Source organism: Aythya fuligula, chromosome 2, assembly GCF_009819795.1.
Source record: "Aythya fuligula isolate bAytFul2 chromosome 2, bAytFul2.pri, whole genome shotgun sequence".
Lineage (NCBI taxonomy): Eukaryota > Metazoa > Chordata > Aves > Anseriformes > Anatidae > Aythya > Aythya fuligula.
The window spans coordinates 60520086-60541019 of record NC_045560.1 but is presented as its reverse complement, the minus strand read 5'-3'; the positions used below and the strand labels follow the sequence as shown (position 1 = coordinate 60541019).

The window sequence follows — 20934 nt, the reverse complement described above, 5'->3', positions numbered from 1 at the left end:
TAAAGGTATATGAAAACTACCCCAAGGTTAATTGTTCTCCTAAAGAAAGGATGTTATCGCCAGTCTGCAGTGGGAACTGTTACGAAAGAAAAGTAGTCCTAGCTGTACTAAATTCTGCAATCAATATGAAACGATGGAATAAAATCACAGTTTTCTTGCGTGAATTTAAAGGGAAAATAAAATACTATGTTACACTCAGTCACACCCTTTTTCTTTAACCTCATGCTCATAAACTCCTTGGTTTGCTTTTACTATTTTATTTCCTTTATCTACTTGAATGTTTTTCCCCATTTCTTCACTTGTCTTCTTTTATTCTTCCCTCATATTATTTATTACAGGAGAATCAACGCATGCAGCAGAATATAGACTGCATAACCAAAGAGGTGTTTGATCTCCAGGAGACAATTAATTGGAAAGATAAAAAAATAGGGGTATGAAACAAATATGGGGGGGGAAAGGTATTTTTTTTAATTCTAGAAGTAGACAGATATCCCTCTTCCCGCTAAGGAATGCTGTGTACTCCAAAGAAATGAAGGCTATTCCCAGTTTGAATATTTATTCACAATGTTTTTTCAGTCTGTCTTCTTATTAGAGAGAAAAAAAAAAAAAAGCTCCACTTTATCTTTACTTGTATAATGGTGAATAATACTAAATCTATAACATCATCGACTGTTATGCATACAATTGTATATTTTTTTTAACCTGTAATCAAGACTTTCAGACTTTGCTAGTGATTTGGCTGCTACCTTTATAATTGTCTTAGCAGTTTTCACAGGAATCACAGTGAATTTTAATATGATTTGCCTTCCACTATTTTGAATAAGAGAGAGAACCAAAATAATGGAAAACGCAGGGAGCTGCAGGTATTAAGGGTCAAAATGCAGGGAAGTCTCAGTAAATACTTGTTAAGCGTGCTTCCATTTAACATACCTGGTGCTAAGACTACGACCAGGCACGAAATGACTCTGCAGCCACACTTGCACAATTCTGTATCACATTCCTGATCCTTCCAGGGCCTTAATTTGGATGCAACACTGAACCCGGCTGACACTGTGCATTAGTTGTGTGCTAAGACGGTTCCAACTCTAAACTCCAAGACTTGGAAACTAAAACACTGGCAGCCTCATCCCTTCTGAGGAGTGTCTGTAGGGCTCCTGTGTAGGTCAAAAGGTGGTACAGGTAGAAGAGCAGAGTTGGTATTTTCTGTACAGCTAATTTAGTTCAGACAGGGTTTGTCAGTTTTGCTTCTGTGCAGTCCAAAACTGGTAAAACTGTTTCAGAGTCAGGCTGACTCTCGGCAATAATTATATGGCCCTGAACTTTTAGCTGTTCTGGGCCACAAATAAATTACCTACCTGCTTGTAAGAGGGAGTTAACTGTGGATAGTCTTCAGAAAGGAAGTGTCCTTTAGTAACTCTAGGGCTGTTTCTCTCTTTAACTAAAAAATTTTATACCAGGATTTTCACATACTCAGATTTCTTTGAATATTGCTGTATTCACTGGAGCTCAAGACACTTTAGCTTGTGGTGCCTGATTTAAAAAAAAAAAAAAAAAAAAAAAGTTATACTCTCTTATCTTCAGTCTGTATTTATTTCATGTTTTAGTCCTTCAATCCATATTGCAATCCTCTTTTTCATCATAACATGACATTGCAACTGTTAAATGTTTTTTTTTTTCCCTGAATATTCTTCAGATTTTTTTTTTTTTTAATTTTAAATTATGTGACCATATTTCTTCCATGTTTACTCTTCATTGTCTTTGTGTACTGGACTGTCCCAGTTTGTGCAATCCTTTTTTTTCTTCCAAAGATGTCACTACAGTTAGTGCAGAGCCTATCCTCTACATAATGTTCAAAGAGTGATCAACTAGTTTCACAAAGATTTTTTTCTTCTAGTGTATGTGGACACTCACTAAGTTGGAAGCTAAAATTTTTCTCAAAGTCTGTGTTCTTGTTTTTTTTTTTTTTTTTCCATATATTTTATTTTTTTAATTATCTCAAACTTGAAATCTCTTAATTCTTAAAATGTAATAATGCTGTTGTCTTTTTTTGCTCACATTATCTAATATTTTTTTTTTAAAGCTTACAGTTTTTGTGTCTTTCTCCCCAAGTTATTTTGCTAATTTTACTCTATTTCAGCTTCACAGAGGGGTACTTGGACTAGATTTATAACCTACTGTTAAAGTAGCAATACTGCTACCTCAGAGGAAGAAAGGGAGGCAAGCAGAACAAAGATAGCATGAGCTTCAGTTTTACATTTTCCGCCTTAGGTTATCCTAGTTCTATAAAATGATTGAAATTTACAATTGTACTTGATTTTAAATGTGGTCAATTTGAGGTTTTTGAATTATAACATCGAGGTTAGATTATTCCTGAAATATACAGCTATTTTACTCTTTAGTACATGTATGACCAAGTTGAAATTATCCATGCTGTATCTGAGTTTGGTATAGATTTTGTGAAGGTTTTTGGAATATTTAGTAAATAGAACCTCAGATAAATGTGCATTCTGCCGAGTGGATATATTTTAGTCCCACTGATATTAAAAGATACCCACAGAACTTTAATTGGCCTGATTTTATCTGTTTTTGGTTTTTAATCTTCCTTATAGAAGAATTCCAGCAGTAGAGTAGGTACAAAATCTGTCACTATCACCTCTCTGTATACAAAAACTATCAACTTTATTCAAAGTTGAAAAACTTAAGTAATTAATATCTCCAAAGGTAGAGATGCATGGTTACAGAAACTTCATTTCTCTCTCCATCAGCATTTTCTGATTGCCAGCCCTTTTGTTTATTGGGGGAGGATAGAGAGGCTGTTTTAGGAAGGTCAGCAGCAGCATAGGGCAAGTGTAGAGGATTTACATCTGGAGCTTGATTTTGGGCCTTTGTGTCCACTCTTCTGTTATCTTTAAGTGGAACACAAAATGATGCACTGATTAAGGTTCTTCATCCTGTTTATGATGTAGTTATGGAGATACAGTGTGTGTTAGGAAGTAAAAGGACATCTTGTAAACCCTTAAACTATCAGGTGACAACTGATGCTTTCACACATTTAAAATACAGGTAATTCAGTGTTAATATTTACATAGTAAATATTACAACTGCACTTTAAAAATTTTTCTGTTGAAATTAATAGAATAATGCATTGAAATCTTGCTCTCATATACAGATTCTCCATAATTATTAAAGTTTAGTATACTGCAATTGCCATGTGGAGCAATTGCAATCAATGCAGTGGTATTCACCTTCATTTCTTTCATGGTATCATTCCTTCCTAAACATTCATGCATGACACAAAGTTTAGTTAAATAATTTTCTTTGCAAAACGTGTGCGTGCTCTTGCATCTGCTTAGTGGTCAGGATGATTTGTAATGCATGCAATACCAAATTTGAATGGAATACTTGGATTCTGCCCAGTCAAGTGAAAATGTCTGATTAACTGCCAAGTAACAGAGCTGCACTATAGGTAGGCAAATCCATCGATGTCCATATTGTACATTTAGCTGAGATTCTTTCTTGTGCTAATGTAGTACTGCTAGTGTTTGCTTTTGCTTTTCTCTAAAAGTGATTGTTTTGCTTTTAGTAAAGATTAGTTAGTATACTTAAGTGAGTAGTAAACTATAACCTAGCATTTCTAAGTGGATGCCAGAATTGTATGTCCAATGGTCTTTTATGAGGTAAGACTTCTATTTCTATGCCCTACAAAGGTTATCTCAGTGAATATGGTGGTTTAGGATCTTTGTCTATTGAGTTCTAGCAAAAATTATTTCTGGCCATGTTAAAAAGAATCACTTACTCTTTTGGTATTCAGTTTAGTTTATCAAAACCTATGAAAAAAATATACTAAATAGATATTTATTGTAGAGTTTACTAAGGCCTATTTGGAGAAAAAAATTGTGCTGAGACACATCTACCAATCACGCTAGATATGTGAATTGTAAAAAGGTAGTTATCAGAGATGCATATTTTATATATAAAATAGCCCCTTTTAATTTCTTTACTTTTGTTAAGCTCTTTATTTTTAAAAATTCTCTCTGCTATCTGTCATCTGCTTTCTCCTTTGTGCCATTCTTTTTCTTGGTATCTGCCTGAACCCAGGCCCTAGAAAGACAGAAAAATTACTTTGACTGCATTAAGAATGAGCGAGATGAGCTCAGAGAGGAGTTGGCTGACCTGAAGGAAGCAATGAAGAGAGGAGAGGTATGTCGGTAGTAGTTACCTTACAGTAACAGAAATCCAGTAATGGGGCGTGAGATCAAGGTCAATGAAAAAGAGGAAGAATGGTTACTGTTCTTGTTTGGTCTCAAAACCTGACCTTAGGGAACAAATGGAGCATTTCATTTAATTGTTTCAATCAATTTTAAAAGCTTTTTCAAAACTTTTCTGTCCAGTTACGTTTTAGCACTGGTCTTGAATGAGTAAAATGTTTTTCTTTTGTATTTTCAGAAACACGGATTAGTTATAATTCCAGATGGCACACCAAATGGTGATGTAAACCATGAATCAGCGGTTGGTGCAATAACAGTTGTATCACAGGAAGCTGCTCAAGTCTTGGAATCTGCGGGAGAAGGACCATTAGGTAAAAATATCCTAAAATACAGAGAGTTTATTAAGTCTTGTTTGCATTTTGTTCACAGTGTTTTGTTATTTGCAACCACAAAATGATACCTTCTAGGCTTACACTACTTTTAAACTTTTTTTTTTATCCTGAGTAAGCAAACGTGTTTTTTGAGTAAAAAAAAAAAATAATACGATATCTATGGACATTTGTAACCAATCAGATTTTTTTGGTCCAGTTTGTTTTATTACTGTTGGAAAAGAAAAACAACAACTAAGACTTGCCCAAATTATAGGCTTTTGGATTGTGTGCATAAGTCAATTCAACGTAAAATTGTTAACAAGCAAAAAAAAATTCTGTGCACTTGCATTATATTTGCACATTATGTATAATAGTTAAATGTTTAGACAGATTAATCTGATAGGTGTTTCTGTTGTCATTCTATGATGGTGAAATACAAATGTCTTTATACTTTGTTACTCTCAGAGTTGTAATTTTCATGTGAGCTGCATCGTGTTGTTTGACGGCGTACATGTATTTTGTAGCTATAACTGATTGTCTGGCTGATTGGAGATATTGAAACATTCCTGTGGACACTTTCCCAAGTACTTTTCTGTGGACTGAGAACAGGAATTATAGAACTTCCTAGAAATGCATGCTTTTTACAAGCGCGGTGCTTTGCCTGAAGAGATAGCAGTCTTGAAGAGTAAACAAGAAAAAGAATATACAGCCAGTAGTAAATTGTTTTGGAAGTAGCTGTTCTTGACCATTTGGTTGTTAATTTACTTTGAAGAATTACTAAACTCACAGGTCTTACTTTTAAAACTGTTATACAAATACACAGTGAATTAATAGTTTTTTAATTTTTCCAGTATTAATGAAGTGTTATGTTGTTAGGGAGATAACGAAGTTTTATTCTGACAGTGCTGTTAGCTTTGAGGCTTTGTTTGCTTGTTTTACTTTGAAAATGAACTAAAAGTTATGAAAAATACATCCTTAGTTACATATTTCTGGTTGTGGGTTGTTTGTTTTTTCCTTTAATTGAGTTCTTTTGTTTTAGATGTCCGGCTACGAAAACTGGCTGGAGAAAAGGAAGAACTATTGTCCCAGGTAAAATAAACTATTATTTTTAGAAACGTAACTTTGCATATCCTTTTACAGAATATGAATATAGTAGCAATAAACAAATATTAAGTACCTTTGGTGTTTAATCAAATTACTTATCCAAACTAAATATTCAACATCTAATCAGGCTGACTACTGGGAATTATCAGCTCCTCTCAGTAGTGTCCCTATCCATGTGACTTTGATCTTGGTTATTAAGGAGAACCCTAAGTTCAGTAACTAGCTAGCTGGAAACTAACTTGCTGCTGACTGCCATTTCTGGTGCTACAGAACAAATTTGGTGTTACAACAAAATTTTTTTAGTATACATACTTGGTTATTTTTCTCTCTTATTCAGAAATACTAAATGCAATAAAATGACAATCTCATAAGCTCAAGCATCTTTCTTGCAAGTTACCAAGCAGTACTATTTCTTCGATCACTTCGGTTACTTAAATAAAAGATTAGTATGATCCAAGTCGCTGTGTTTTTAATGAAGGTCAGTATTGAGAATAGAGAATTCAAGAAAACATACCAAGTGGGCATTTGTTAAGAACACTAATTTTTGTGCCTCTAGTTGAACATACTACAAATTCAAAATGGTGCTGTTGACGCCTATTTTTGCTGAGAACACGCCTTAATTTTACTGTGACTATTTGGTTTAAAATGGTAGTAAATTCTATTATTGAATCAAGACTATTAAATATTTTTTTATGTATACAAACATGTATAACTACAGCTACGTAATTATGAAAATCAGTTAAAAGATTTATATCATGAATGGGAGCTTTTGCTACTCCCATTGCAAACCTGATGTGCAGATGGCAGTCACCCAGCAATGGGGAAAGAACTGCTTCCGCAGACCTGGGAGTGGCTTCCCTGCCTCTCCTTCATGGCTCTGTTACTCCCATTTACAGAACCATCTCAGGCATTTCAGGACTACTTGGACTTGTTGACCTATTGAATGTTTAGGTATACTGAATTTCTGGGAGTTGATTTTTTTACAAAAGGAAACTTCTGTTTCAGGTTAGAAAGCTGAAGATGCAATTGGAAGAAGAACGACAGAAATATTCAAAAAGTGACGGCATGAATCCGGATATAATAGGCTTAGAGAATGGTTCTGACTTGCAACTAATTGAAATGCAGAGTATGTATAATGGTTACTGTTATAATGGTTTCCTTTTCTTACACTCAAAGATTTGAGAAAGAATACTTACCACTTTATAACCCTGAATATAAGCTTCACAGTAAAATGGTCTTTTAATGAATTTGAATTAAAAGGAAAGCTGCCAGTTCAGAGAGTTGCTTTGAGTAATATGTTTTTTTTTCCTTTTTTTTTTTTTTTTTTTTTTAAGGAGATGCAAACAGACAAATTAGTGAATACAAATTTAAACTTTCAAAAGCTGAACAAGATATAACTACCTTGGAACAAAATGTAAGTCCTTCTTTAGATTTGTTTATATCATTACACTTTCTCTGCAGACATTTACCAATATTTTTTCCAACAAAAACTATGAAAATGTATTTCATAACTTATTGCTTGTTCTTGAGATTTCCACAGAATAACACTACATATGTTTTTTTCCTATTTCCTGCAAATCAATAGTTGTGCATATTCTAACCATAAGAGAAAATCTGGAGTTAAGTTACTAAGATATGAATGTATACAGCAGAACATAAAGAGGGACTGAAGGTAACATTTTAAGAAAATCTGTATATGTAAGCCTAAGTGTAAGAAGGTTATATTGATCTGCTCTTAGAAATTCAAGAACATATATATATATACATGCATATATGTACATGTGCATATATAACGTTAGCAAAGTGAGAAAATCAGTGCAAATCAGCAACACAGTACTATAGAGCAGTTTCTCTGTAGACCACTTAAAAGTCATTTAAAGGACTAGAATTTAAATCGAAGATGTATGGCTGGTCCTTGGTAGCCTGCTGCTGTGCTATGGATTTGGGGGGGATAGCAAGGAGCTAGAAAAAAAAAATATCAATCATCAACAACAACAAAAAAGTAAGTGGGTTTTAAAACTTGCAATTTCCAACCAGGATTTGTTAATTTGTCTTGAGTCCCTGCTTTGTTACTGGACTCTGTGCTTCAGCTTAAGACCTCTCACATCATGTCATGATACAGTCTCCTCTCTCCTTTGCATTTTCATGTGGTCTCTGCTTTTCCATTTTTCAGGGGTTGTTTTTAATCCCATGTATTCCCCAATTCTTGATTTTCTTTATCCAAATCAACTCTCTGCTTAGTTCTGTAACTTTTCGTATCTTCTGAAATATTTCCTGTGCTACATTTTATTCTCCTCTGTTTCTTGCAACCCTTGAAAGGGAGGACACAAGCAGTGAAGGGTGTATTGCAAGTCCTGTGAGTGGTAGAGTAACCACTCCTTTTATCTTGTTTGGGTTTGCAGGTTGGGCGACTTGAGGGACAGGTTGCAAGATACAAAAATGCAGCAGAAAATGCAGAAAAAGTGGAAGATGAACTCAAAGCTGAAAAGAGGAAGCTTCAGCGAGAGGTAATTGACTTGATTTCCTTTTCGGCTGTATACTTTCAGTCTTGAACTGCTCTGTTGTTGCCTCCAAGCTCTCCTTTTTAAATCTTCTGTTACTGCTGTCAAGTGTTTTTAGAAGGCCTCCAAGTGTGTTGCATTCAGAAGACAGCTGTAGCACATAAAAATAGTATTAAATACAATTCAGTGTAGTCTTTTCCTTGAAAGGAATGATCTAAAGTTGCATTTTCTTCTCAATATGATAACTTGTATGATTTTAAACTAATCCTTCCATTAAATATTATTGAGGAGCCAATCCTCCATATGTCAAGTGTTAGCCTGGAAAGTTTCCTGCATGCACCTCACAGGGAGCTAGGAAGAAGCTGTATTGAACTGTACTGTTGATCTTCTTTGCTTAGGAGCTGCTGCATGACTAGTGTAATGCCTGCTACCTATGGGAATACGTCTATCCATCAACTACCACCAGTGGTAGAGAGGGCCTTACCCTTTAAATAGCATGCAATGGGAAGTTGCAGGCACCTAACTGTTCGGGGGATGAATGTGTTATATATATATATATGTATGTATATATATAATGTGTTTTATATATATATCTATATATATAAAATGTGTTAAATATTTAAATTGCTTCATGTTTGTTTTTTTTTACGGTTGAATTCTGGTTCGTCTGGCTGCAGTAATGACATGGCTACTGTTAAAATGTCATACCTTAACTGATGTGGTACTTCAATTAAAAGAAATAAAAACAAAAAATTGTTGTATTAGATTCCTGATGTGATTTCCTCTGTTAAGGCTTATGAACAGCAGTAAGTCCAATTAAACTTAGTGATGATAACTTCTGTTTTTGTTTTATAGTTGAGAACAGCACTGGATAAGATAGAAGAGATGGAGATGACCAATAGCCACTTAATGAAAAGGCTGGAGAAGATGAAGGCAAATAGGACTGCGCTTTTATCTCAGCAGTGAAGTGGAAATGGAAAATACAATGCACTGCTCCTTGAATAACTAGCCCCTAGCTCGTTTTTAAATACAGACTTTCATTGGCACAAGCTACTTGAACACCGAGCTGTTCAACGTTGTTTTAGTTTGATAATTAAATGGCATACATCTTTTTGTAACTTATGAGAGAATGAAATGTAGTTTGAATTTCCCTGTGAATGACAGCAATTTTTCTGTAGCATTTGATTCTAGAGTCAGAGCTGGAGCACAATGCTGTATGTTCGGCCTAGTGATAGAAAATATTCTCACAACTGTGGAATCAAGTTTACTCACGATCTCTTTTGGCTGCTTTAATGAATGCTTGATGCTCGGAGACAACTGCATGAATCCAAGAAGACACTGTATTATAAACTAACATACATTTGCTCAAGACATCACACAGCACAAGTGCCTTTTATCTGGTGCAATTTAAACTTCATTGTTGAAATAACCCTTGAAATCAGATAACATTTTATTTTAAGATACATTTGGGGTGTTCACTAAACTTTATACATTTTGAAAACGCATTTTTGTAAAATATTTAAATTTATAAGAAAATAGGGACTGTATATAAAAATCTGCTTTGTTTGCATGGGCACATCCAAGTTCTAGGTGATTTTCTCAGATAATAGCCCCTGATGCTCTTAGTACACGAGTACAGATTTTAAACTTCTGTTTGTACACCATCAATTTGTCATCTGCTGCTTAAGTGTGAATTGAAATTTTAGGGTGGGAGGAAGAGATGGGAAATGTGGCTAAGGAGTTTATTAAATGGACACTTTACTGACCAAAACCAGATGTTTGTGTTTTCTTTTAAATACTGAGATATCAACAAGATAAAATCTTCAGGGTAGTAAATTTTGGTCTTCATAAAAATATTCTTCTGTCTTTTTAATCTAAAAGTTTTGAAGTGGTATTAGCCACTGTTAGCCTTTGCTTGATGCCAGCATGAGCCAAACATTTGGCCTAAGAGGATCGTTCTTTTGGACTCATATCAGATCCTTTTCTGTTGCAAATTGCTGCCATTCAGGAGTATTTTTCAAAGCAAAGCAGATTTCAGGACATTTGTAATCCAGAGTTTTAGTGGTTCTGTCTTTACCAGAGCTCCTTTACAAAGGAACAGCCATCTCTGCATTTCAAAAGTGTAGTTTGCTTTCCTTTTGCTGGTATGTTATGCCTCTTGGGCTTATAAAAAGCTTTCTCTGTTGAGAAACATCCTTTTAAGTAGCAGATCTTCAGAGACCTGCTCATTAACAGACCATTGGATTTTGGTGATCAGGTAGATAGTGGTCTGTACTGGTAACTCATGCTTTCATGTTGTGCATGTGATCAGAAGAAACCATCTTGGTCTTGATTAGTTGTTCTTACCATGTGTATTCTGAAGATAAAATGATATTTTGGGGATTTTGAAGATGTTCACATGTACAAACAAACCTCTGCTTAAACCTTATTTAATATACGGTGGGGAGCACATCTTCTGGTATGCTTCCTCTAAACCACTCTGAAGCTGGATATTTCATGGCACTCAAACAACTGTGTGACTTCAGTAGTGAACTATGACAGTTGGATAAGGAATTATCAGCTCAGAATTACCAGCATCCTGAGAAACTTGGGAGCACAAGCAAAGCATCAGTAAATCCTTTTTAAAGATGAAGATAGATAGTTTTTTGGAAAGCCTTTTACTACAGGGGTCTATTAGGGTAGCCATTTTAGCTGTGGTGCTTCCCCAGTTCTTGCTACCAGAGAACTGAAATAAATTTTGACAAAGAATGCAAAACATGACATTCCCAATGTTTAGACTAACTGAATAATACTGGATTGTGACTTAGTATGACTCTTTAATTACAAAGTTTAAAAAGCAATTAAAAGAACTTTGAGGGAACTGCTCTGGGAAGAATTAATTGTAGACCTTTCTACCTTTTTCCAAAACAGTTCTTACCTGGAAGATTGTTTCACTAGTCCCATGTGAACTCCTTTTGTATATGGGACAGATACAAATAAAAATGAAAAGCAGTAAATAAAAACACAATTATTGAGCAAAACATGATTATTGAGCCTGTCTCATTATTAAATTTTCCTTGTAAATATTTCAGAATCATGCATCTCAGCAAAATTCTTGCTATGACCTTATGGTAACTGACATTTCTGTTTGGAAATTAAAACTGACTTAGCTTTTTTAGGCTATGATATTATGGTACTATTAGTTATCATGCAAGTTAATGTTCGCAAATGACTTAGAATTTATAAAAGGGCTGTCTAGTAATGTGGTACACTAAAGTTTTAAAAATGGTCCTCCACTATAGCTTACGCTGCTTAGAAACTGCACTAAGTTTGGCAATTGATATTTAACAAACTTTTTTTTTTTTGTTTTTGTTAAAAGGTGACTTAGTAATGCAGTGAGGTGATTTGTGCTGCCTTTCATGTCTGTTGTTTGTTTTTTCTTCTTCTCTCTCAGCAGTCCAAGCAATCACGTTTAGTTGGTGGAATAATAATTTTGAGAATCAACATGCTTGCTTACTTGCATGTGGGTATTTACTGACTTCCTCCTGAAAAGTCGATAAGCTGGTTGTGCTGATAGTTCCTAAGAGTACAGGCAGCAGTCACTTTCTTTCTGCTGTCATCTTTTCTCCATTTCTAGTGCCCTTGTGTGGTCTCTTTCGGCAGTGTAGAAACAACAAGGAAGTGCTCTCTTCTGTTGCTTAGGCAAAACACACACAGCAGAGGGCATGCTTGGTTTGTGTGCTCTACTTTAATGCAGGACAAGCAGAAAGTTTCCCAAAGTTTCCACAAAAGAGCTGCTTTACTTCCTAGGCATAATTTGTTAGAAAAGGCTAATTTATAGGGGAATTTAAAACTTTCATACTAATCACATCGAGCATCTATTGTTTTGGCTAAAAGTCAATTGGATTCAAGAACACGCTTCAAATTATTGATATTTCAAGTGACTTTTGATTATAATCTTTCTGTGGTACTAGAAAAAATTACATTGGAAAAGACTGGCCTCTCATAACCACTCATTGGAAGAGTGTTTTTATCTTCACTAAGATAACATCTGCAGAATTCAGTGATAAGTTCTCTATCTTTCTGACCCTCCCTCCTCCAAAAGGGAGGCCTCCAACTAGAGACAGACTAGTGTGATCTGGTCAAGGGTAGAGAGGCACTGGCACAGATTGCCCAGAGAAATGGTGGATGCCCCATCCCTGGAAGTGTTCAAGGCCAGGTTGTATGGGGTTTTGGGCAAACTGGACAGGGACACCTTCCTGTGATCATGGCAGGGCACCGGAACTAGATAGATGGTGCTTAGGGCCCTTTCCAACCCAAACCGTTCTGTGCTTTTATGATCTCCCTAAAATAAAGTTAACAAAGTCCAGAAAGATCAGAAAAGTCTTAGTTTTGCTGCTGGTGCTAGGTGTGAAGAATGGTGTTGCTAAGTGTCACGGGAGATGTCAGCAGGCTGCACAGCATTACAGCAGATTAAGGAAATAGGAACTTATCAGAAGCAACAGCTTGAAAAACTATGAACCCCAATGGCAGTGGAGATGCAGGTAGTTTCTGAGATCACTGGGATGACCACGAAAAGTAGTAATGAGAAAACAAACAAACAAACGGGTTATTTTGTTTTAGTACAAGCATATCCAGGAGAGAAAAAAGAAAAAAAAAAAAAAAAAAGAAAAAGAAAAGGTACAAGAAACCAGGAATGACACTTGGATAACAATAGCTTTTAAGCCATTTTAGCTTTTTTTTTTTTTTAGCATTTTAAGTGTTTTTTTTTTTTTTTTTGTTTGTTTGTTTTTGTTTTTTTTTAAGGTAACCAGACTTTATTTAATCAGAATGAGTGTATCTGACAGACAAATGAATAATGGCTACAAGACTTTACCAGCTTTGCAGGAAGCCACAAATTGCTTGTTGGCCAAATGCATTAGCCATAATCATGGACAACTCACAACGATAAAGTTATTATTTTTGGTTGGAATGACTGGGGTTTGGTTGGGAAAAAAAAAAGCCAGTGGAATTTAATTATATTGTATAATTTCAGAGAAACTCACTTGCAAGGGGGCAAAGAAGGTTGCTAGTGTCTCTTAAATGGGGGATTATGCCTAATTATTTCCGTGTAAAGGTGCAAATTTAGAGGAAAGTCGGTGTAAGGATGATTGTGAAGTGGTATAATACCAGCATTGTTACTAAGCGTGTAATTTTTAACACCAAGCATGACTCTCTTCTTCCCCCTAAGCTTGAGGGGCTTTGCTTGGTCGGGTGGGGGTTGTTGGGGCTGGGCGGAAAGATTCAGTTAGCATTTTGTAGGGGCTCCAAAGAACAATGCTGGAAGATGACAACACCAAAAAGGTAAAGAGAAACTAAAAATTTGCTGTTGTTTATTTTGGTTGTTGTTCTCATCTGTGGGATATCACACAGCAAAAAGCAGCCTCTGGTGCACCTTACTTGCTCAACTTTTTACACCAGGTTCCTTATATCATGCACAAAAACCAGATCTTCACCCCAGGCAGGGCAATGCATATCCCCAGGATGGCAATGGGGCTGGGGACACTGCAGGTGCCAGAGCTGTGCCAGGTGTTGGATGCCTGGGCTCCTTCCTTCCTGACAGGCCAGGGCCAGCATTAGGAACAAGGCCCAGGCTGCAGCTATGGGTCAGAACCTGCTGTTCACCACCTGCTGTTCCCTTGGCCTGCCGCTGCTCCCAGTGGTAGCTCCCTGCCTCCTGCCACTGCCAGAGCTGGCTACAAGGCCTCGAGCAGCAGCAGGGCCTCTGGCTTGGGCAGGCCCAGCATGGGCCTAATTTGCCCTGTCCTTATTCTTTTTAATTTCTGGTGTGTAAGGGTGGATGGTTTTCTTGCAGCCAGCAGCTACATGTGACTGAAGAGCATCCAAGCCAACAACAGAGCTCTAGCTCTGTCTTTGCAGAAAGAAGAAAAGCAATAAGTGAGAAAAGCCTATGATGCCTTTTGCTGCTTAAGGGGAGAGAATCACTACCTGAAGCTCCAGGTTGTTTATTTACCAACACAACTTCAATCAGAGCAAGTCATAAATCATTAGGGTTGGAAAAGACCCCCAAGATCATCTGTCTAACCATCACCCTACTACCAATGTCACCCACTAAACCATGTCCCTCAGCACCACATCCAGCCTTTCCTTGAACACCCCTGGGGACAGTGACTCCACTACCTCCCTGGGTAACCCGCCCCAGTGCCTGACTGCTCTTTCTGAGCAGAAACGTCTCCTCTTTTCCAACCCGAACCACCCCTGGCACAACTTGAGGCCATTCCCTCTAGTTCTATGACTAGCTACCTGTGAGAAGAGGCCGACCCCCAGCTCCCCACACCTTCCCTTCAGGGAGTTGTAGAGGGGCCCAAAACTGAATGCAGTACTCGAGGTGTGGCCTCACCAGAGCTGAGCACAGGGGGACAATCACCCCCCTGGTCCTGCTGGCTATGCTATTCCTGATACAAGCAAGGATGCCGTTGGCCTTCTTGGCCACCTGGGCACACTGCTGGCTCATGTTCAGGTGAGCATCAATCAGCACCCCCAGATCGTTTTCCTCTACACAGCTTTCCAGCTAGTGTGCCCCAAGCCTGTAGCACTGCATGGAGTTGTTTTGGCCAAAGTGCAGGACCTGGCACTTTGCCATGTTGAACCTCATCCCATTGGCCTCTGCCCATCGAGCCATCCTGTCCAGGTCCTTCTGTCTTCCTACCCTCCAGCAGATCAACACCCCAGAGTACAGTGAGGAAATGTATTGGACAATCCTCTGTCCTGAAGTAAGGAGCAGGACTGTGCCTGTAACTGTGTCACGAATACTTTCTTGTAGGAACAGTGAGATAATATATGAGAACTGAGAAATTCTGTATGGTTGTAGCTGTGGTTGTACTAGCTGTGATGAGGAGCAGATCCTGATACCAGCAAAGGCTGCATGTTTGTTTTGAGGGAAATTGCCTGGCAGAATGGGAAAAGAATTTGAAGGGTCTGACTTGTATCCCTGCCTCCTAGTGACCCCACCTACTGAACAGCTGACTAGAGAAATACACTCCCTTGTGGCTCTAACTCAGTGTTTATGTAGATGCTTTTTGGAGACTGCATGCAATTGAGCTTATGTTGGTGACCATGGATTGGAACTTGCGAGTCTTTTTAGAAAACTCTGCTGTTGGTCTGACTGATAGATTTACAAAGTGAACAAATAATCTCTGGGCTGTTAATCTGTAGTTCAGTAGGACTCTTTGTTCTTTGCGTGGGAAAGAAATTGTCTTCTATCTTGGTAACACAGTGCCAGAGCTGGGAGCTGTTTCTCCAAGCGAAGAGGATGTGCTTTCTGGCAGGGTGTTCCACACAAGTATGTTGCTGAGGCAGAGCTATTTAGAAATGAAGACTTGTGCAGTGTGCCCGTACAATTTTTCCCTTCCAGAGACAGGCAAATGAGACCTCATTCCATAAGAGCCTTTTCAAAGAGCAGGAAGTTAGGCTTGGGGAAAGCCTAGAACAATATAATATTGTGAAAACACAAATCCCAGTGTTTCTCAACAAGAAATACAAGAGTGGGAGAAATGGAGCTGAAATTGAGGCAAATAGATTCTGCAGCTGCTCAGCTGAATTCAGATGCTGAGCCTGCAGCTGTATGTGAAAGGCTGTCAGGTAAGAAGAGAGCAGTGTCAGGAGGGAAAGCTGGAAGGTGCTGACAATGCCAGTTGCAAAAGCAGTTGCTGTCTCTCCAGAGACATCCTCCCAACTCTGCCAGGACAGAGCAGCCTTTCTGCAACAAGAACTTTTTCAGTGGGTACTACAAATTGGCGAGGGCTAAAAATTTAGAACCTGGCTTCTTCATAGGCAGGGTTTGAGTCACTGTGCTACACGTTTCCTAGTTTACTGACAGAGAGGATGAGCTGTCTGTAATGAAAGTTTTAGAAGAAGTGAGGCAAGACTGCTAAATTTGTTCCTCTGTAAATGATGCAAGTAAGCGATTACTTGCAGTGTTTAAATCTCATGTGTGCCTGTGTAATAATGCTGGTCATCGAGGCCTTTTCTATGGTGTTTTTGGACTGCAGATGGCATACCTGAGTGGTACTGAGTTCCAGGATGAGTCAGAGTTCCAGTCCTGCCCACAGTTCCAGCTCAAAAGACATGACAGAATTCAAAACATCTTTGTTATCAATCCCAGACTTCCAAGACGGGGATAGATTGCTGACAGGTTTTGCTAGTAGCCCAGTTAAGTCATCTGTTTTACAGTAGAACGGATTTCCAGATGTATTTAACAAATTGCTACCTTTTCTGCTTGCTGCAGCTGTTTTCAGAAGGGTTCTCCTATTGGGCTGAATTTACAAATGTAACAGCTTTTGGAAGCTAATTGACAAAAATAAAATAAAATAAAATAAAATAAAATAAAATAAAATAAAATAAAATAAAATAAAATAAAATAAAATAAAATAAAATAAAATAAAATAAAATAAAATGCTTTCTTTCTATGGTGATTACTAGCATTTGCGTAGAAAAGTTGAGGTTCAGCAAGCAAAGCAGATAGCATGGTGCTGTGCTCAAGCCATGGAGCTGTATCTCTTGCACTCTTGCAGATACCGTTCCTTTGGACTCTGCTTTTTTTTTTTTTTTTTCCCTCAACAAAGTCCATCGAAGTGTTATGAACTTGAGCACCCTTGGATACTGACCTTGCAGTTGCAATGCTCAAAATGTTTGGTTTGCTTTAGGTCTGCAAAGGCAAAGTCAATTGCAGGAAAATGGTCCCCCCCCCCCCCCGAAAAAAAAAAAAAAAAAAAAAAAAAAAAGTGGGACTCCTGTCTTCTTCATAGTCTTGTGTAGTGTTCACACTGCCAAGATGCTTACACAGCTTCATCAGACGTCCTCTGGACTGAAGAATCCCTGGTCTTTGCTTGACTGGTCATGCTCTCCCTTCAACATGGATAGGTTCCTTTTCCCTTGCTCATGTATGTTTTTTGAAGGAAACATCACAATTGTGATAATCACAACAAGGCTGAATTTTTATTTCATTACATTTTGTACACGTGTTTTTTCCTTGTATTTTATGTAATAGCCTCCTCATTTCCCTGTTGTGTTTTAGTAGCTCTGTGTTTTCAGTCTGGCCTACATTAGTCTCATGAACCCCCAAACTGTTTTACAGGAGGCCACCTTAGTGATTTCATCAATTGTGTTAAATAAAAGTCGCCTGCTGTACTTTCACAAGTTACTCTCTAAATGTCTCTCCAGTTCAACACGGGATTAAAAGTTAGCTCAAGTCAATGTGACAGAGAAGACCTCTCTGGTTTTGGAGTCTTTTTCTTCCCTTCATTTTTTAAATCAGTTGAGGAAACTCTATAGAGAGCTCTAATGTAGAGAGATCTAGAGACCCTTTACCCAAGGAAATAGTTTGAAGTCTGCTCTTTGGTTTTGTTTTGGTTTGCTCTGATTTCCCAGGAACATGAGTGGGATAAAATGATGCTTTCTAAGGAAACCTCCCAGCTTTCGTAGTTACTTGACTAATGCACTGAAGCCTTGGCCCTCTGGGCTTGTGGTTAAAATTTATCTTGATGACTTTGACATCTGTTGATGTTTGCCAAAACTCATTCTGTGCTGAAGTGGCTTCACAAGACAAGAGAAGGAAACAAACTTCGAGTATACAGAATGGAAGAAATTAGTAGGCTTGGGTTGAAGGGAAGAGATCAAGCTGTTTTTACTATTTATTTATTTATTTATTTATTTATTTATTTATTTATACTTTTTCCTCTCTCAGAGAGGCATCTCCAATTGCCAACACCCTCTGTGCTTTTTTTGTGGCACTGGATCTTACACAAGTGGTTTGATGGTCCACCATTGGATCTCCATGGTTGCCATTTCCTGGGTCTTGACCATCTGTTATTGACACCCTCCCTTTTTTGAGCCCCATAGTATCCTATCTGTTGTGTAGGGACACTTCAGGGGCAAGGGAGAATCAGGGCATACCATGCAGGAAACCCCTCAGACATCAAACATCAGTGCGATCACCCACACTGCTGCAGAACACATCATTGCCTCGAACAGCTCACAAAGCTCTTACACGGGACATGACCCACTCTTGACACTGGGATAAACCTGCAGGATGGGTGCAGATCTGCCAAATTTGGCCAGACCAGCAAGCTTTCAGGGGACTGAAGGGGATCAAGGCATCTCTGCTCCATATTGTTTGGAGGTTGTTGGTGGCTTTTCTATATTATTTTCCCCAGGTTATTCCCTTGGATTTTTGGGCTTTAGTGGTGTTTTTATCATTAGGGTTTCTGTCATTTTTTGTTGGTTTTAGCAGTTGATTTTTTTTTTTTTTTTTGTATGTGTATGTGTATTTGGTGGTGACTTTTCTGTATTTTTTTCTCTTTTTTTTTTTTTTCTTTTTTTTTTTTTTTTTGATTTTGCAGTGGATTTTGTAGTGGATTTTTTTTTTTTTTTGTAGGGTTTTCTCTCAGATTTCTGTTTGATTTTGTATTTGATTTTTGGGGGCTCTGTAGTGGCTTTTCTGTTTTTCTCTTTTTCTGTTTTTCTCTTTTTATTTTTTCTGTTTGATCTTTTTATTTTTTCTTTTTGATCTTGCAGTGGATTTGGGGTGGTTTTTCTATGTGATTTTTTTTTTTCTCCTCAGATTCAATGTTGCATTTTGCATTGTATTTTTGTGGGGTTTGGTCGTAACTTTTCATTAGGGTTTTCTTCATGTTTTTTCAGTGCAAGGAAAGGCAAAGGAATAGGTCATCTTGAATGCAATCACACAGCATATGCAGGACAACCAGGGGATCAGGCCCAGCCAGCATGGGTTCATGAAAGGAAAGTCCTGCCTTACCAACCTCATCTCCTCCTAGGACCAGGTGACCCACCTGGTGGATGAGGGAAAGGCTGTTGATACAGTCTAACTAGACTTCAGCAAGGCCTTTTACACAGTCTCCCCCAGTGTTCTACTGGAGAAGCTGGCAGCCCATGGCTTGGACAGGAACACTGCTGGGTTGAAAACTGGGTGGCTGGTCTGGCCCAGAGAGTGGTGGTGAATGGAGTGAAATCCAGCGGGCAACTGGTCACCAGTGGTGTTCCCCCAGGGGTTGGTGTTGGGGCCCCACAATGACAATCTGGGAGGTCTTTTCCAGCCTTAAATGATTCCCCAAGCCATTGAACTTGCTTAATGGTGCAGTCGTGGCCATGCCACAGGTGCCTGCATTTGGCCCTGCCCAGCAACAAAACATCTGCTGCTGCCATCTGAACATATTAATTCAGCTTGCAGCCTCATGTCCCATCCTCACATCTCAGCCTTACGCTGCAGCCTGACATCCTAGCCCCATCTCGCAGCCTCACACACCAGGCCCACTTCCCAGCATCAAGGCCCAACCTCATCCCACAGCATCTGTACTATGCTTATGTGGCAAGGATTGGGTAGCACGGGACTGCAGCAGTGACCTCTGTAAGAAGAGACCAGGAGCTGCCCTATGTCAGAGAAGAGCCAGTTCTAGATGGCTCCAAAAGAGACCCACCCTCCTCCACTGGCCAAGGCTGGCACTTCTGTGTACACTGGTGGCACTTCTATGATAACGTATTTAAGAAAGGCTAAAAAATGCTGTGCAACAGCATCTGAGAGACAGGAATGAGGCAACGTGAGAGAAACAACCCTGCGGATACCACAGTCAGTGAAGATGGAAGGGAGGAAGTGCTCCAAGCACTGGAGCAGAAGTTCCCCTGCAGCCTGTGGAGAGCATCCCATGCTGGAGCAGTCCATTCCTGAAGGACTGCACCCTTTTGTATGGTTCCCAGGCTGGCAGTTCCCAAGCAGGCAGGCATTTTCTTCTCTCAGTGTTTTAGGAGACATTTTCTCTCAGCCTTTGTCCCATTAAAGCATGGTCACTTCATGGCTGCTCCCATCACCCAGTTTACCATTCCCATGATAATCTTCCATCCCCCAAATGACTTCCCTCACTCCTACAGGTGCCCACCATCCACAGCCATTCCTCATCCGTCTATCCTCTCCCATCCACAGTGCACATCCCCAAAATGCTCAGAAGAGGGGCCTGGCCCAGCAGCACACATGGTCATTAGCACCCGTCTCCTCCTGCACAGCCTTGGGGTTGGTGTCCCATGGGGATTGGGGCAATCTGCGCCTGTCCTGCTCCCAGCACCAGGAGAGGCAGCGGATATGCTGCTGGAGTATGGAGGGGCTAAACCCGGGCGAGATGCTGTGGGACCGGTAGCTGGAGGGGCTCCACTGTCGCTGCCCCTGAAGCCTCAGCCCTGGCCCTGCTCTGGGCTGGAACCTGCCCCTGGGCCGGCGGGCTGAGGCGTCCCTCAGGGAGTGCAGCACCAGCCACACAATGTCAATGATGGGCTGGTGGCAGTGCGGGCAGGTGGCTCTGTGAGCGGCCCACGACTGGATGCACGCTCTGCAGGAGTGTCTGCAGGGGTCCAGGCGAGCTGCGTAGGCTAGTGGGCCCAGGCAGATGGGGCACATCTTGTCCCTGGGGGCCTCCAGGAATGACTTCCCATCCCACAAATGACTTCCCATCCTTGAGACCCCCAGTGGTGCCCACCACCTGCAGCCATTCCCCACCCATCCATCTGATCCCATCTGCAGCTGACATCCCCAAGCCAATTTGTGGAGAGGGCTCAGGCAGCAGGGCTGGGCTGCGTTCAGCCCCCTCCACATGATGCCACATGAACAACTGCAGGCAGATGCTTTGCAGAGTGGAAAAGAGTAATTTAATCAAACAGTAATTGTGGCTGCTGCCACCAGCCTGGCCCCAGGCCAAGCCCCACTGC

At 39.4% G+C, this 20934-nt stretch overlaps 1 protein-coding gene across 9 annotated transcripts in view; it reads left to right on the top strand.

Moving 5' to 3' along the window:
- LRRFIP2 (LRR binding FLII interacting protein 2) overlaps positions 1 to 9955 on the top strand; it is a 54330-nt gene extending 44375 nt beyond the window's left edge. For 3 of the 9 annotated variants that reach the window (XM_032181518.1, XM_032181517.1, XM_032181519.1), the window contains 8 exons: positions 339 to 431; positions 4099 to 4200; positions 4447 to 4579; positions 5619 to 5668; positions 6689 to 6809; positions 7018 to 7097; positions 8086 to 8190; positions 9040 to 9955. In XM_032181518.1, coding sequence (XP_032037409.1) covers positions 339 to 431; positions 4099 to 4200; positions 4447 to 4579; positions 5619 to 5668; positions 6689 to 6809; positions 7018 to 7097; positions 8086 to 8190; positions 9040 to 9150 — 795 coding nt within the window. In that variant the 3' untranslated portion in view covers positions 9151 to 9955. The remainder of the gene's footprint in view (positions 1 to 338; positions 432 to 4098; positions 4201 to 4446; positions 4580 to 5618; positions 5669 to 6688; positions 6810 to 7017; positions 7098 to 8085; positions 8191 to 9039) is intronic. The other 6 variants (XM_032181520.1, XM_032181522.1, XM_032181521.1 and 3 more) reach the window with 3 other exon arrangements.
- The last annotated feature ends 10979 nt before the right edge of the window (positions 9956 to 20934 follow it).